Genomic DNA, 17,259 nt, shown 5'->3' on the forward strand with positions numbered 1-17,259 from the left:
CATAATCCATGTAGATTAGACAACAATGCTTGAAATAGTGGTGCATTTACACTAGGGATCTTAACAGTGCTGTCATCAGTGGAACTTAATTAGTGCTAGCAACAATGGGATTTTTTGAAAAGCTTTCTTAGTGTAGACAAGGTTACAGAGTCTTCCACATCAGACAAACTCTGAATTACTAACGTTCAAAACAGAATTAAAAAAAAAAAAAAAAAATGTAGGCATCTTCATAACAAGGCACAAGCTCAACTGTTTTTCCCTTTGCAGGTCACCTTTTAGGACTGAACCAATGCTCTTCAGCTTTCAGAATTACAACATTATAAAAGCTTAACTCAACTCAATAAATAATTATGAACAGAATCACAACAGGAAGATGTTACCTTGTATGTGGCTGCAATGCATTTGTATCCACGGAATCTTCTCCAGATCTTAAGAGCCCTAACCTGCTTCCACTAAAGTCACTGGCAAAATTCCCATTGACTTCATGGGAATAGAGCTGCGTGTCTAGTTTGTAGACAGTGAATGAAGGCACTCTATGGCACTAAATGTTCTATTCAGAACATAACTTTGTAAGGAAATTATGTCATAATTCTTTCTCCACTTGAGTAGTTTTAAAGACACTTTCAAAATAGTCCTACTCTGTATAACCAATGTTAATGTTTCTGTCAACCAGAATTTTTTCAGGAAAAAAAAAATAGGATTAATTTCCAAGACCAGTGCCACTAAGGAACTCAATAAATGCTGTTTTCCTAAACATTGCTGTTCCCACACACCTGTTCCAATTAGAAAAGTTTCTTCATTCCAAAACTTTGTACAGACCAGCTGGTTCTAGACATTTGCTTCCCCTCTTTCATAGTCTCCACTGATTTAAAAAAAGCTTTTTGTAGTAGTTTTATGCCTTTCTCCAAATTATATTTTGCAGGGTTCATAATTTTATTCAGAAAATTAAAGCATAATTAACACTAAAGAGATATTGTTTACTGGTAGTAATCCATATCTCTTCTGCACACTGAAACAGTCTGAAATGTTAACTAGTTTGTGTGGGTGCACAGCTGTGGTGGTCTGCTCTCTGAGAAAGCATCAATAAAATAATATGTACAGCAGAGTGATATACAGATTAGCCATATGTTCCTTCTGCTTCAGAACAGTGCCGTTACAAAAGGAGATCTTTTTATGTAGTTGCAACTATCATCCAGATAATAGTCTCAAAGTTGTTGAATACTATACTTTTCAAAATTAAGAAGGATTAATTTACTTTCCAGTCCAACTGTGTGGTGGGAGCTTAACAGTGAACATTTTCTAGGTTTTAAAATAGCACGTCTCAAGTATTGCTGGGTTTTGTAGGTGTCCTTTCTTTTTGGTGGCTTTGTTTGTGGCTATTGCTAGTTCAAAATCAGAATTTCCATCCACAGTAAATGTTGATATTTTGGCAGATGTGTTTCATTGAGACAAAGTTGAAATATTTTTTCCACAGAACAGAAAGTTCCAAAACAATTCAATTTGAAAATATAATAAAATGTTATCTTGCTGCCTCATGTGAAGCTATAGATCAGGTGCCTCATACCCCATTCTCCTCTATGACCCAGGCTCCCCATAGTACCTTTCCCATGATGTACTACAGAAGTTAAACAAGAGATGAGACAGTGGTGAATCATGGGAAATGCAGTCCAGCCAGGCAGCCCAGCCCATAAAAAAGAACGTGGGCATGAGGTATCATAGCAGCTCAGATGGATGCAGTTCAATATCAAACTGAACTAAACTGTAATGTTTCAATTTGAGTTGACCCAACCTGACATGAAATATTTTGGTTTTCCTAACAGAAAATCAAAAATGTCAGCAAACTTGGAATCTTCCTATGAAAAACTTTGATTTGGTAGAAACTGTTATCCATCGAATTACCAGTTTATATCCTGGTTTGTTTACCTGCAGCATCCACAGGTTTGGCCGATCACGGCTCCCATTGGCCGTGGTTCGCCATCCCAGGGCAATGGGGGCTACGGGAAGGAGCGCGGGCTGAGGGATGTGCTGGCCACTGCTTCTTGCAGCCCCCATTGGCCTGTGATAAGAAACAGGGTTATTCACCATTGCAAGAGGTCTGAAAGCATGGTCTCCTTGAAGCTAGTAGGAACTTTTCTCTAGATTGTAACTCAGCAAGCAACACTCTTATTTGCTTATTTGGGTTTTATAGCACCACTTATCATACCCTGGGCACTTTGGCTTTTCTAGTGACTATTTTAAATTTTGAAATCACCCTGCACATTCAACTTCAATAACAACCTCCCTAGCCCCAGCCAGCAACCAGTATCCAGCTCTCAAAGTGTCTATGCGGCCTAGTCTACATAGTTATGCCAGTACAAAAACTGTTGGTTAGGGATGTGATTTTTCTTTAAACGTATATAGTTATTAGTACAACCCCTTGTGTGGATGGACTTACCCAAGTATAAAGGTGCCATAGACCAGTATAGCTTATTCTCTTTCTCTTACATGAATAAACTACACTGATACAAGCACCACTATAACTGTGTCCACAGAGTGCAGGGGGTCATATAATTAAAGCAGTACAACTTTTTTGTTTAGACAGTTCTAAAAATACATGACCAACACACTCTAGCCTTCCTCCACTTCGATTTACTGTCTTTAGTTACTGACAAATCATCCTACTGTCTTTTCCTGGAAACTCCTCCCATGGTCCTAATTCTTACACTGAAAAACAGCTGCTCTAGCATCAGAAGCTAGGAACTAATGTTTACAGAACATGAAGGAAGTTCCAGGTAGTAATGTGGCAGATTTCCTATATGGGGATAAGTTTAGCAGAAGCTGTAGAGGCTTCTGTTACTCTATCATGAGCCCTTCTTGAATAGACTTACCTTGGTTCTCAAACTTTATTATGTTTCAACTAGAAGATTTGCTACTTTCAAACAAAATGAGCACAATTTTCTTACCATTAAACTGGTAATTTCTACAATGAAAATGTATAATGTAATGAAATACAAACTTTCCATGCTTTACAATCAGGGTTGTTTCCCTGTTTTCCTTTCATGTTTGATCATGTATATTAATAGTGCTCTATAGAGTCACTACTCTGACTCATTTAAAAATAGACGTGTGCACAAGTTTCTAAATTTAAAATGTCTATATAGTATAGAAAACAGCCATAAAATAGTAGAAATGTCCCTAAAAATTGTACAATATACTCTTAAATTTCATACTATATAACCATTACATGAACAGCCAAGTGAAAAGTACGATAAATGCCACTTTATGGTCTCTGAAAGAGAGGATTTTGAATGACTCAAACATGCTCTACATACCTCTTATTAGCTCATAAATATTCATGTCCATAAGTTCACATATTAGGGCAAGACAGCCAGATTTTCTGTCACTGAAGAAACAAATAGGTTTTTTTTCTGAGCAAGAAATAAAATTATATTTGCATTTGTACAGAAAGTAGACAAAAAGTACTCCACTCAGCAAAAGAGTCAGTTTAACCATCAATAACGCAATTTGTAGTTTTCAGTTTCAACAAACCTTTACCTAGAGAAGCCTATTCAAATTGATTTATAATTTTAATTTACAATGGCATTTTTCCAAACTCTTTGCATCTGGCTCTCCTGGCAGGAAGCCTCCTTAGCTTTCCAAGTACTGTATGGATTTTACTCTAAGTATGGCACAATGATGCAGTCTGGAAGCTCCCAGTAAAATAGCAATAGCAAGACATAATATAGCCATAAAGTATATGCTAAAAATTGATAAGAGATACAAAAGCATTGTGCCATATCTGAAAATATTTAATAGTTGAGCTGGGCCCAATATTGTTCAGTGTGGCCAAAATAAGTCACATTTTTAAATGAGTATGTCACTTTCTAAATTCTGTGGATTCCCTGTAACTTGAAATCTTTAAACCATGATTTGAGGACTTCAGTAACTCAGCCAGAGGTTAGGAGTCTATTACAGGAGTGGGTGGGTGAGGTTCTGTGGCCTGCAATGTGCAGGAGGTCAGACTAGATCAGTGGTCCCCAAACTTTTCACCTCATGCCCCCCTTTACCCCTGTCTGTGCCCCCACCCACCCCAGAGCCTGGAGTGGTGCCATGGCTCCAGGAGCGGGGGATGTGGACAGGGGTAAGAGGACTGAGGCTGGGGCCACAGCTGGGGGTAAGGCAGTGGAGGGGAGAGACCAGGAGCAAAGCCCTGGGTGCGGAGCCGGTGGCCAGGGACCCGGATATCGCTCCTCATCTGGAGGCTGGCCCGGGCCCTAGCCGCACCCCTCGAACGTTTCTCCATGCCCCCTTGCGCCCCACAGTTTGGGGAACTCTGGACTAGATGATCATTATGGCCCTGGTCCCTTCTGACCTTAAAGTCTATGAGTCTATATTGGGAATGACCTTCAGAACGGTAATTGTTGTCCATCTGTGCTTTTTCATTTTCCCTTGTACTATGTATGTAATAGGAGCTGTGAAATGATTAAAAACAGGACCCAGCCTATTCCACAATTGTGACATTCAAACATTTTACTCCAGAATCTGAGATTTTTTAAAAAAAATGTTTAACCCTTGTGGTTGCAGAAAAGCTTGTGAATATGAACAGAGAGTAAACTGATGCAGTGTTTCCTGTTTGACTCTGCAGGGAGCTGGAACATCTCCCCGAGAAGTGTGACCTGTCTCATTAATCTCAAAACAGGGCCCCTGTGGACTTCAAAATTCTGCTGATGAATAACTTGATGTTTTTCCCAAATGCCATGGAATTCATCATGTTCCTGCAGCTGGCAACCGACATTTTGTTTTATGTCTCCTTGCCCTGGTGGGACCTGTCTATGGATGCCTCTTCCTTTCCTAATAACAAGGTGTTAATTTGATTACAGTGCATGCTCCCTGCACTGTTCAGTTGAGCCAGGCAAAAAGGAATCGGGGAACCAGAAATAGAGTCCACCTTGGAGCAAGAGAGTGGCTGACAATCTGGGCTGCAGCTAGATCTAGGGAACTTGGGAGGTGGGTTATTAAAGATGACTAGTAGCTTCCCTCTTCTGGCACTTGTGGTGGGAAGTAGGTTCTAAGCTGGGTTGTTTGGATAACACTGCAAGAGTGGAGGCCCACGGAATAGAAAAAGTCAGCCTGAAGAGCAAAGCAAAAAAAAAAATCCTTGAAAATAATAATTAACAAATGTTATGCCTGATTATTTTCAGCAATGAACCATAGTTCTGTGCAGTTGCATAGGGGTGAGGAGGCTGAAGGTAATTATATGGCAATAGAATAAGTCAACTTTGCTACAGAATTTGGTCTATCTGTGCAACAGAGTACATAGAGCCTTGGAGGGTAGTAGGCATGAAGTCTCCTTCCCGTAAAACCAGAATATAAATTTGTTTATTAATTGCTTAAAATATCTCTTGTCCCAGGTCACCTGTTTTCCCATAATTTTTAGTATGGATGTTGTAGTTCTGATGTTTTTGCAGCAATACACTCTAAAGAAATTGAAAAGTGCAATTTAGAACTGTATCATACCTTTGCCTAACAAGAGGCATGAGGGCTTGGGAGAATCAGACAGATCTTCCAAAGATTTCCTTTTTGGTGGAATAAATAATTGGTTAAATGCCTCCAAACTATCTTTTGTCTCCAAAAGCTACTGAAAATTTTTCAAATAGAGGATATAGGAAGTAGGGGAAATAAATACACTGTACTTACAAAACCACCTCGTGTAACATAAGGATATTAGGATGTGGATTCAGTCGCCTCAGTGCTTGTATTTCTCGCAGACTATTCACTTGCTCGATACTAATGTGTAATTTAAAAAAGAAGTGAGAGTGGAAAACTAGTTTACAAGTTAGGAATTAGATTGTGACTTAGTATCCACACAAGGGAGCAAGAACCTCCTCTCCTCTTATGTCCCTATGCAAGCTACCCAAATCTCGGGTCCAGGAATGCAGAAGTAATTGGGGAGTTAATTGCCTGGGGCAAGGGAATAGGGTAGGAAATGGATAATATCCTGGTTCCACTTCCCCTTCTTGCTGACCAGATTGGCTGATCCAGGAGAGGTGGGTAGTAATTTACTGTTGGTGTAGACCAGAAGTAAATTACTACTCCGCAGCAGCAAGAAAGAAATCAGAGAGGAATTGTGCGTCCAAGTCACAATAACTCCCACGGCTACTCCTGGGTTGGTGTAGCTTACAGCTAAAGACTATGCCTAAAGTCACAATCTAGCCCTGTGTAGTCATTAGCATTAAAACTCAATTTAAAATTAATAACCACTAGTGTGAAGAACTGAAACACAGTATTTTACTAGCTAATTAAAACATAGTATTTAATCATGTCACTCATGCCTGGGACTCAATTAACCATTAGAAGTCCAAGCTACAGAAACCACTGGGGGGGGAAATTCATTTTATGGGGCTTCAATGGCCTTGCATGGACACTAGATATAGCAAATCACTACAGGATAAGCTTTTCCTTTCACAAGCTGATCAAGAGTTAGCCAAATGCCAAAATCCTTATGTTTCAACATGAAAATAAGAAAATTATCCTGTACTAGCAAGATCAATTTATATCACTATTACCTATAGCTATAAGTGAACATTCCAGAAAAAGTGTAACCTCTAGCCATTCATAACTTTCAGAGGGTCCAAGACCTAAGGGAGACTTTAACGCATCATAGGGAAGATGTTCTCACAATCCCTCATAAATATGGGAATGCTGGCCATCTAAGTGCAATGAGTTGAACACACTCAAAATTTCTTAATCTTATAACTAGTATTTATTTTTATTAATTTGGTCTCAACTCTAGAGAGTCTGTTTTCTTTTTTAATAAGAAAAGAGACAAAACTAAAACAGATGTCTGAAAACTAACATGATATGTTTTTGGTCTCAGTGCTTAATGTTAGCTTTTCTGAATGGTCCCAAATAAAATGTGGAATAAAATGTTCCTACTTTTAATTCAAATCATGACCACAGTCAATTGATTTACACAATGAGGGTTATTTTCAGAACCAAAGTAGTACAATTTTCATGTTTGTTTTTAATCAATTTCAATATACATTAAAAAGGAAAATATATACTCAAAAGATGCTATTTCTGATTCTTTTTATATAAGTAACAACATGAAATGTCCTATATTTTAAGATAAATAGGCAGAATTTGTCAAAAGAGTATAACTAGATCTGAACTGCCATATGAATTTCCCTGATAAAAATCTATTGCTGGAATCTGTTTCACAAAATACATTGCCAGTTTCAACGATCTGTAAATAATAGTAATTTTACTTGGAGTACACTGTGCAAAACTGACTGACTCATCAATACTGGTTTACATGACAGGGCCAGCTACCTCACCATCTAATAAGATTTAATCTTGATAAACAAAAATAAACTGATCATAACTTCAGTGAGACATAATGGAAGCCTGGTTTGTGTTAACAACAACAACAACAAACACAATTAAAAAAAAACCCAAAAGTCAGCACCAGCAAATTGCCATCTTTCCCAAATAAACCTCATACATAGAGCTAATTAAACAAATTCTCAGTTTTTAATATTTCTAAAACTGATTAGCCAAGAAATTTGTGTGCGTATTCTGAACATTCTGGACCAAATACTGGGTTGTAACTAAGCTTCACTCAGTGTAACTAAGGACAGAACCACTTTTACATACACCTTGTTCCTCCAGCTGGCCAGATCCACTGAGTTTATGACTCCATTGTAACAATGGACCAGCACAAAGTGGCTATAGTAGAAAGTTTATATTCAGTGGCCTGAGCTGATTAATTTTTTTTCCATTTAAAGGAAAAGGATGGATTTGTGTTGGTAAACTCACTCTTGCTTAATCTCTGCAGATCTGATTGACTTCATAATCTGTGCAGCAACAGAGCACTGAATCAAACCTGAAATTTTTCAAAGCAATAGACGCAACGTCAACTGTAACTCCCACTGAAATCAATAGGAAATGAATGTGTCTAACTGAGAGCTGAACTTGGCCCCTTGCTAAAGTTAGGGGTTGTGCACCTTGATTTGGATGAGAATGCTGTGTGTGAGTGTGCAGTGAATCCCATTTTCCTAATAAGAAAGAGCTCCCACTGTGACTTGTGTTGCCCACTATTAGAGGACACAATCAAATGTGAATAAAGGCAAATACAAAATACAAAGAGGAACAAAATCTGTATAGGGAGAGAAAATAACTACTGTTACACGATCCACAATAAAATGCATTTAAAATGAACCTGACAATGGATAACGAGGGTGTTCTTTACACCATCTTCTTGTACTAATTCATTTATGGCAGGAAGAAAAATGACACGAGCATGTTCAGACATATTCTACTTTTCCTTTCTGGTAGGAATTCATTTACAAATGTAAAACCAAGACCAGAGTGGTGACAGGAACAAATAGTAGATAGGAATGAACAAAGACCCCAGTCCTCCTCTCTCTCTAATCCTGGTCTCAATTCAGTTGACAAGCAGGTATAGAATTTGCTACAGTGAGTAACATCAATGGGTCTACTTGGTAGAAAGCACAATGCCAAATTATAATTTGCTATATGATCAGGCCCTCAGTTCCCCCTTTCTAACATATGCAAACATATTTTTCAATACACATGAACAAGTATTCAGAATCCTCTAGTCAGTCTTAAATTTATATTTATTTCCCCAATAAATGTAAACAAAGTTTTCATATTTTGGGCAATAGCATGATTAACTATACCTACCTTTCAAAATGCTGTTTCATTTGTTTGCATGCATAGTAATTTCCATCCCTAAGACTCTGTGTCTTCAGAACATCAGAAAATGTTCCCTCGCCTATTTTACCAACAGGTTTATATTCTAAAAACAAAAATATTTAAATTTTAAAATGTAAAAGTAAGTTTTGTTGTAAACAGTAAATATTTTTATATTTATCCTTAGTTGATTTTCATTAAATTCTGTCTTTGCTGGGTGATTTTCAATATTACGCTTTTGGTTGTGGTTCACATGTCAATCATTTGGGAAAAAAATTAAATTGAATTAGAGCAAATTGGGTTTTACTGCCCCGTCCTACTGATGCTCATATTATTGATTGTACAATACATTAACACAATCCCAGAGCACAAACTGTGACCTCCCTGCTCCGTGACACGATACCTTTGTACATACAAGAGGCCTTTTTTCTGTCATAGCTAGGGCCCTACCAATTTCACAGCCATGAAAAATGTGTCAAGGACTGTGAAATCAGCCCTCCCCCATGAAATCTGATCTCCCCTGCTGCTGGGAGCCTGAGGCTCCTAGCTGCTAGTCTAGCCACGCTGGGGAGGGACAGGACGGCCCTGCACAGCCGCTCTTGGTGAGGAGATCAGACCCACCTCCAGAGGCAGCGCAGAAATGAGGGTGGTATCATTATCCTGTCTTTGACCCAAACTATATTTCTCTTTCCTTAACTTCCTCTACATGTACTTGATTGGTCCTGCTCCAGTAATACTGACTGTTCCATCAGCCAGTCTTATTCATCCCCTCAAGTCCCCTCATTGCTTAGTGTCCCTCCAGATTCTGTCCTTGGTAATCTCATCTGCACCTATAGGTGCAACAACCATCTCCACCAGTGAGCTGAAGATAAACCAATTCATGTCAGTTTCATGCTACTGTTACTGCTGGGGAAAGCTTATGAACAACAAAGGAAGCAGGCAGTGGAGTTATTCACAGAGAAGACTCCAAAAAGTAGAGACCAAGGGAGAGGTAAAGTAACAAAGACCTCTTTCCTCCCTCACACCCTCATGCCTGACAGCTATAGGAGACTTAGGGTACTGCGACACTGCAGCTATGCTACAGCAACATAGTATAGACACATGCTAGAGCCACAGGGGTTTTTCCATCACTAGAGTGAATCCACCCTCTTGAGAGGCAGTAGCTAGGTCAACAGAAGAATTCTTCTGTCTACCTAGTGGTGTCTATATGGCAGTGGTTCTTAAACTGGGGGTTGTGACCCCCTGAGGGGTCACAAGGTTATTATGGGGGGGGAGGTTACAACCTATTGCCCACCACCCCTAAACCCCACTGCGCCTCCAGCATTCATAATAGTGTTAAATATTTTTAAAGTGTTTTTAATATATAAGAGGGGTCACACTCATAGGCTTGCTGTGTTGAAGGGGTCACCAATACAAAAGTTTGAGAATCACTGCATATTGGGACTTAGGTCAGCTTAACTACAGACAGGTCTACACTTAAAATGCTGCAGTGATAAGCTTGCAGCAGTGCAGCTGCACCGCGATAGCGCTTCAGTGAAGATGCTACTATGCTGAAGGAAGAGCTTCTTCTGTCAGCATAGTTAATCCACCTCTGTGTGAGACGGTAGCAGAAGCCTTCCTATCGACATAGTGCTGTCTACACTGGGAGTTAGGTTTATATAATTGTGTTGCTCGGGGTGTGGAGTTTAGACCCAAGTTTAGGTCTGGACCAGGCCATACAGTAGTGGAGACATACCCCTTCTCCTTGAAGCATCCAGGAGTTTTTGCAGGGCAGAAGTGACGGCAAGTTCTTTCTACCATCCAGAAGCTGGATGGTGGATCTTCACATTTCAGATACAGGTCTGTCGCATCTTACTCTGGGGTTACGTTCCGCAGTCAGTGCGTAAAGCGAAAATCGCATATAGTCAAAATTACATTGAGTGTAATGGCGGGGGGGAAATCGCCCGCACTACAGGTACAATATTAAAATTGTTATTTTTCTCTCCTTTTTTTTTTTTTTGCCGACCGCGTAAAGCTGAAATCGCGCATGTTAAATGCGCGTAAGATGCGACAGACCTGTACGTACCAGCAACCCAGGTGTCATCTTCAGTTCTTCTTTTCTACTAGCCAACCTTCACATCCACTCTTGCAATGAATGCTTCTTCTCTTATTAAGATCATTTAAAACCTTTCCTCATTACCAAGGTTCTCTTTCACTTTTCATCTTTATTACTGTGACCTTCCCCTTTACAACCTTTCCTCTTTTGCAGTCTAACAGTGGCACTTTGGATAAAATCATCTCTCTCTCCTGTCACTCTTATCATTTGCTCTTTAAGTTCCTTCTAAGACTCTCCCTTCTCTTCCCTCATGCTGCTCTTATGTTTGAAACACTATTTCTCTACACTAGGCCCTCTTTAAAGCCCAGTTCTTCCAGAAATCTATTCTCCCTGTTCATCACCACCACATTCTGCTCCCTCTCTCTCTCCTGAACTGTTGTCTTTTACTATTTTCTTGTCGGATTTAGATGGTAAGATCTTCAGTGCAAGGCACGTGCCTGTTTATAAAATACCAAGTACACTTGCTAATGCTATGTATTATAAACAGTCTTTGCTCATGAAGTACTTTACAAGTCAGAAACAGAATCTCAAAAACTGATATAGGAGGGCACCAAAACCCATCACAAAGACACCAAATCAGGAATAATATGCTGAGGTGGCATAATCCTGCTCAGAGGCCTGATTGCTAATATTTTATAACCCTTAACAACCATTGATTTAGCATGTTCATACCTCACTATTGTAAAGAACATTCCTCAACTTTTTTTTTTTTTAAAAGGTCAACTGTCACTGTGGCTGAGATAAATGATAGCATAGTGAGTGACATTTTACGTCCCCACATTGTCGGAGACAGTTTCTGTGTTAAACATATAAAGTATCTGCAGCAAAGTTTAGCAAGTTGTCTACCTGTTATTCAATGGTAACAGTCAGCAATCTCAATAGTTCTCTACTACACCGTCCATTGCTAGTTCGTACATGCAAATAGTTGATTTTATGGCACGATAAAAATCCAAATCAGGCTATCCTTAGAGATAGATAAACTAGAAATAAAATATGAAGATTCTATCAGCAATATGTGCTGAAGACTCAAAATACCTAGGCTAAAAAGCACATGTAATACATTGAAAAAAAAACCACACCACCACCACAAAACAAAGCTTTCTGATTGATCCCATGGACATCTACCTCTATTTGGTTCATGAACTCTTGTCTGGCTATAGCACACCAGTGTATTTTTCTCACAGAAGAATAGGCCTGGAGCACTGGACCAGGATGGAGTAATTTAAATCACTTTTTGTCTATCACTGATTTAAATCAGGTGAGGGTTTGGGGGAAAAAAGTGTGCTATTACAACTTGCATGATACATTTTAATCTAACTAAACTATAATTTAAAAAAGCCACTATGGTAAGGTATCACTCAAATTTTACAAAAGAGCTGTAGGCAAAAACAAAATATTAAAGACTAAGACCCTGATCCTGGAAAACACTTAAGCAGATCCAAAATTTTACTCTTTTGAAGTTTGATCCTGCTCTCATTCAAGGCAATGAAAAAGCATCCATTGACTTGAATGATGCAGGATCAAACCCCTGTAAAGTCTCATTTATGTTAAAGGCACTGCTCAGGCTTAAAATTACACGTGTGCATAAGTGTTTGCGAAATCAGGGACTAAAATTGTATTTTGATTTCAAATTTTCTCTTAGTGGCATAAAAATTGTCACTTCACAATAAAAACGCTTCCGTGTTATTGAAAAGTTATCCTTTTCTTTTCGGTGCATTAACAAATATATTGTGAAGTTTTTTACATCAAAAATTCAGGCCAAAATTTTCAATAATATAGGCATCAAAGAGTGGGATTTTCAAAAAAAGCTAAGGCCTAGATCCACAAAAGGACTTAGGCACCTAACTGACACTTTTGGTACCTAAATGTTAGCCTTAGGTGCCTCTGAGATCCTCAAAACCTTCATTCAGCTGCTGCCAAACTCTGAAAGCACCTAAAATCCTTAGGTGCCTAAATTTCTGATGTTGAAGTCCCATCGGTGCCTAGAAATCTGCCAATGAGTATGTGCACAGCTACCTCACATCCCTAATCCTAATTGTGTCCTGACTATCTTAGTGAGTGTTGGTAGCCCACTGGGAAAGGCACTGCCCAGGTTGTGAAAGACTCAGACTCAGTTCCCTACTCTGCCTAATATGGAGAAGAAATTTGAATTTGTGTCACCCCATACCCAGGAGTGTGCCCTTATCATTGGGCCTTGGGGTATTGTGGGGCAGGTCTTTCTCAATCTCTCCTAGCAAAGCTGTTCCACTTAAAAGTACCCTTATTAAGTTTGCAGATGATACCAAACTGGGAGGGATTGCAACTGCTTTGGATGATAGGGTCATAATTCAAAATGATCTGAGGTAAACAGGATGAAGTTTAACAAAGACAAATGCAAAGTGCTCCACTTAGGAAGGAACAATCAGTTTCACACATACAGAATGGGAACAGACTGTCTAGGAAGGAGTACGGCAGAAAGGGATCTAGGGGTTATAATGGACCACAAGCTAAATATGAGTCAACAGTGTGATGCTGTTGCAAAAAAAAGCAAACAGGATTCTGGGATGCATTAACAGGTGTGTTGTGAGCAAGACACGAGAAGTCATTCTTCCGCTCTACTCTGCTCTGGTTAGGCCTCAACTGGAGTATTGTGTCCAGTTCTGGGCACCGCATTTCAAGAATGATGTGGAGAAATTGGAGAGGGTCCAGAGAAGAGCAACAAGAATGATTAAAGGTCTTGAGAACATGACCTATGAAGGAAGGCTGAAAGAATTGGGTTTGTTTAGTTTGGAAAAGAGAAGACTGAGAGGGGACATGATAGCAGTTTTCAGGTATCTAAAAGGGTGTCATAAGGAGGAAGGAGAAAACTTGTTCACCTTAACCTCTAAGGATAGAGCAAGAAGCAATGGGCTTAAACTGCAGCAAGGGAGGTTTAGGTTGGACATTACGAAAAAGTTCCTAACTGTCAGGGTGGTTAAACACTGGAATAAACTGCCTAGGGAGGTTGTGGAATCTCCATCTCTGGAGATATTTAAGAGTAGGTTAGATAAATGTCTATCCAGAATAGTCTAGACAGTATTGGGTCCTACCATGAGGGCAGGGGACTGGACTCCATGATCTCTCAAGGTCCCTTCCAGTCCTAGAATCCATGAATATAGGAGGATACTGCAGTAGTCAAGGTGGAATACAGTGGGGAACTAAACCAGAAATGTGGGTGTGGAAATGGAAAGAAAAGGATGGAGTATGGAGATGTTGAGAAGGAAGACGCTGTAGGCCAAGAGAAAGATATACTGAACATGGGATTAATTTTTAATTTATAAGTAATAAAGAGAATGGTGCCAACAGTGATAAAAAAAGGGGGAAGAGGAGGTTTGTGAGGAAAGTTTAAGAGTTTTTTGGGGCCATGTTCAGTTTAAATGGATAAGATAACGTATCTCTCTGACATTTCCTCTGGGATATTAGATGGGATTGTTTAGAAAGAGACAGGTCAATGGTAGAGAGAAAGTTTTGAAAGTCATCAGCACAGAGTTGATATTTGAAACCATGTGAGAAGATATTGTCCAGGGACAGCCTGTAAAGTGAGATGATCAAAGGGCCAAGGACAGAACCTGATGAAGGAATGACTGGACAGGTAGGAGGAAATCCAGAAGAGGACAGTATCTCAAAAGCCAATGAGGGCAAAAAGTCAAGGAAAAGATGATCAACAGCATCAGAACCAACCGAGAGGCTGAGGTGGGTCTTGTGATGCTCCTTTACTGATATTAGTAATCAGAGGGCAGGTCCTTCCCCCAGCTACTTATCTCCTCATATATCTTTGCATAGTAGGATCTGGTCCCCCTCCCACCAACCCATAGTCCAATATGCATATTCCATCCCCATCTCAATAGCAGGGCCATTTCTGTTCCAAATGGATCTGACAGTGGAGCCTAGTCCTCCACTCACACATAACAAAAGTGGGGCACAAGCACCTCATGCACCTGCCCCACCCAGAGCAAGGCTTAGACACCGCCTCACCCCCGTCCTCACACAGTATCTCCATTCTCTCTGCCCTAGGAGGGTCTGCTCCCTGCCACAGGACCCGCTGCCAACCTACGGCGATCCCGCTCCCACTTACACATCCTGCCTGCTGCACCCCGTTAGCGCCTCCCGCTCCGCATTTCCCTCTCTCTCCACAGAGAAACTGTCCCCCGACCCCCCCAGCGGGAGGCCCTCTCCCTCGCTCCCCTCACACCGCCCCCGGGCCCCGTCCCTCTCCGCCCTTACTGTTCATCCTGCGGCTCCTCAGCGGTGTGGGGACGGGGAGGGAAAGGCTGAGGCCTTCACTGCAGCGCCCACCCCTCCCGACAGAGCTGTCAGCGCGCCATGTTGTATTCCCGTCACCCTGGCAACCGCACAGGCTCAAGATTCCAGACCAGAAACACAGCCGAGTCAGCCCCACCCGCCCACAAAGCCGCGCAAGCGCAATGCAGCTGCCTCCCCCCGGCACGCAAGCGCAATACCGTCTCCTTCTTCTCCCATGGCGCGAGATTACAGGCTCTCCAATCTTTACCCAGTTTCACAGTCGCGCAGGCGTAGTACAGTTTGTTTTTAGGCCGGGCCACTTACGACCCCGTTTGCGCAGGCGTAGCAACCCTCTCGCTTTCTCTCTTTTCCCCACCCGTCCTTGACGGATGATGCACAGTGGCAAACCAGAACCTTGTACCCCACACGGCTCCGCCTGCGCATGTGCAGTAGAGACTTCTTTTGCGCCTCAGTCCGTGATTGTTGGGCAAACGCAATAGGGATTTGTGTTCCCAGGTTTCCAAGCTCTGAGGCCGGGCAGGTGCTTTGCCCCTGAGGATGCTCCCTGTGGGTGGGCCGGGCGCGGGAGGAGGATTAGGTTAGGCTGGCCTTACCTGGGCAGCCCCGCAGTGCTGTGGGGGGGTCTTCTCAAGGCAAGGGGAACGTCACACTGCTTAGCGGTGTAGTCAATTATTTTTTTGTCAAGGTCTTGGTCAAGGAATAGTCAAGGTCTAGACTCCAGAGGAACATTTTTTTTCACACCACAATAACAATAATGATAATAATAAGTAAATACAAAGATTTCACAAAAAGAAGAACAGGAGTACTTGTGGCACCTTAGAGACTAACAAATTTATTAGAGCATAAGCTTTCGTGGACTACAGCCCACTTCTTCGGATGCATCCGAAGAAGTGGGCTGTAGTCCACGAAAGCTTATGCTCTAATAAATTTGTTAGTCTCTAAGGTGCCACAAGTACTCCTGTTCTTCTTTTTGCGGATACAGACTAACACGGCTGCTACTCTGAAAGATTTCACAGTCATTTCAAAAGTGTCTGGTGTTCCAGCTTTGGCCTGTGGTCCGCCTATTGACTACTCCTGGTCAAGTCCTTTGCTGAGGCAGACGCGGTCTAGATGACCGTGCAATAATACAGCCCAGGCCCTCGCCACCGTTTGGCTTGCTGTACTCTTACACAAATGGCAACTCTTTGAGCCATCTTTGTGGTGAACTGTATTCCTCCATGCCTGCATTGTCTGTAGGCTGCTGTGTCTACAATAGGCTGTGATCCTGCACTGTTCACCTGGGCCCCTGCATCCTCACAAACTCCTATGTCGTCTTTGGAGTGACTGCTGCAAGAGTGCTTGTCTCTCTCCCCACCAGATATTAAAAGATATTTACTAAAAGTAAAAGATATTACCTCACCCCCCTTATCTCTGTAACACTTAACATTTGTAATTACCTGAGTAGTCCCATTGCAGGAGCAGGACTGTAAATGCATCTTGTTATGCCTTTCTGTAAAGCACTATGCTTGCCTGTGATAGTACAAATAAATATTTTTTTATTGTAAATCATCAAAGCTATAGAAACAAACTATTATAAAAAAAACACACACACACACAGTATAACTGTAAAACAGTGTGAAAAATGGGGCTTACTGGGAGAATTCCATAGAAATTACATATATTCAAACTTGCAGAATTATTTGGCCCTTTCATACAGTTTCTTGTAGAAGGTAGTGACTTAGGCTTGTGTTTTTTTAAAAGTACTAGTGTATCAGTATTGTGTTTTCAATTAAAAATTTAAAAGTCTCATACAAATTTGAAATATGAAGTAAGTTTTAAAAGTTTTAAGGTAACAAGTCTTGTGGATGGGGGGGAAGTGGTAGATGTGGTATATCGTGACTTTAGTAAGGTTTTGATACTGTATCACATGACCTTCTCATAAACAAACTAGGGAAATATAACCTAGCTGGAGTTAATATAAGGTGAGTACATAATTGGTTGGGAAACTGTTCCCAGAGAGTAGTTAGTGGTTCACAGTCAAGCTGGAAGGGCATATCAAGTAGGTTCCTGCAGGGATCAGTTCTGGGTCCAGTTCTGTCCAGTATCTTCATCAGTGATTTAGATAATGGCATAGAGAGTACACTTACAATTTTTAACGAGGAGTCCTTGTGGCACCTTAGAGACTAACAGATTTATTTGGGCATAAGCTT

General features: G+C 40.8%; 2 protein-coding genes across 27 annotated transcripts in view; one reads left to right on the plus strand and one right to left on the minus strand.

Moving 5' to 3' along the window:
* Positions 1 to 7,049, plus strand: part of WDR20 (WD repeat domain 20) — an 83,489-nt gene extending 76,440 nt beyond the window's left edge. The window contains exon 8 of the mRNA XM_065593615.1: positions 4,625 to 7,049. The gene's annotated coding sequence lies outside the window, so the exon portion shown is untranslated. The remainder of the gene's footprint in view (positions 1 to 4,624) is intronic.
* The window catches only part of MOK (MOK protein kinase), a 33,970-nt gene extending 18,557 nt beyond the window's left edge, over positions 1 to 15,413 (minus strand). For 6 of the 26 annotated variants that reach the window (XR_010600760.1, XR_010600759.1, XM_065593619.1 and 3 more), the window contains exons 1-4: positions 15,268 to 15,407; positions 8,686 to 8,800; positions 5,677 to 5,766; positions 3,312 to 3,382 (exon numbers count right to left, since the gene is read on the minus strand). Coding sequence is in view for 18 of the 26 variants with exons in the window: in XM_065593619.1 (XP_065449691.1) it covers positions 3,312 to 3,382; positions 5,677 to 5,766; positions 8,686 to 8,800; positions 15,268 to 15,286 (295 nt within the window). In the remaining 8 variants the exon portion in view is untranslated. Of the gene's footprint in view, positions 1 to 1,923; positions 2,059 to 3,311; positions 3,408 to 5,676; positions 5,767 to 8,685; positions 8,801 to 10,429; positions 10,569 to 11,635; positions 11,770 to 15,031; positions 15,239 to 15,267 lie in introns of those variants that run through there. The other 20 variants (XM_065593625.1, XM_042858196.2, XM_065593622.1 and 17 more) reach the window with 17 other exon arrangements.
* Positions 15,414 to 17,259: the final 1,846 nt, after the last annotated feature.

The sequence above is a fragment of the Chrysemys picta genome, chromosome 4, assembly GCF_011386835.1.
Source record: "Chrysemys picta bellii isolate R12L10 chromosome 4, ASM1138683v2, whole genome shotgun sequence".
NCBI lineage: Eukaryota > Metazoa > Chordata > Testudines > Emydidae > Chrysemys > Chrysemys picta.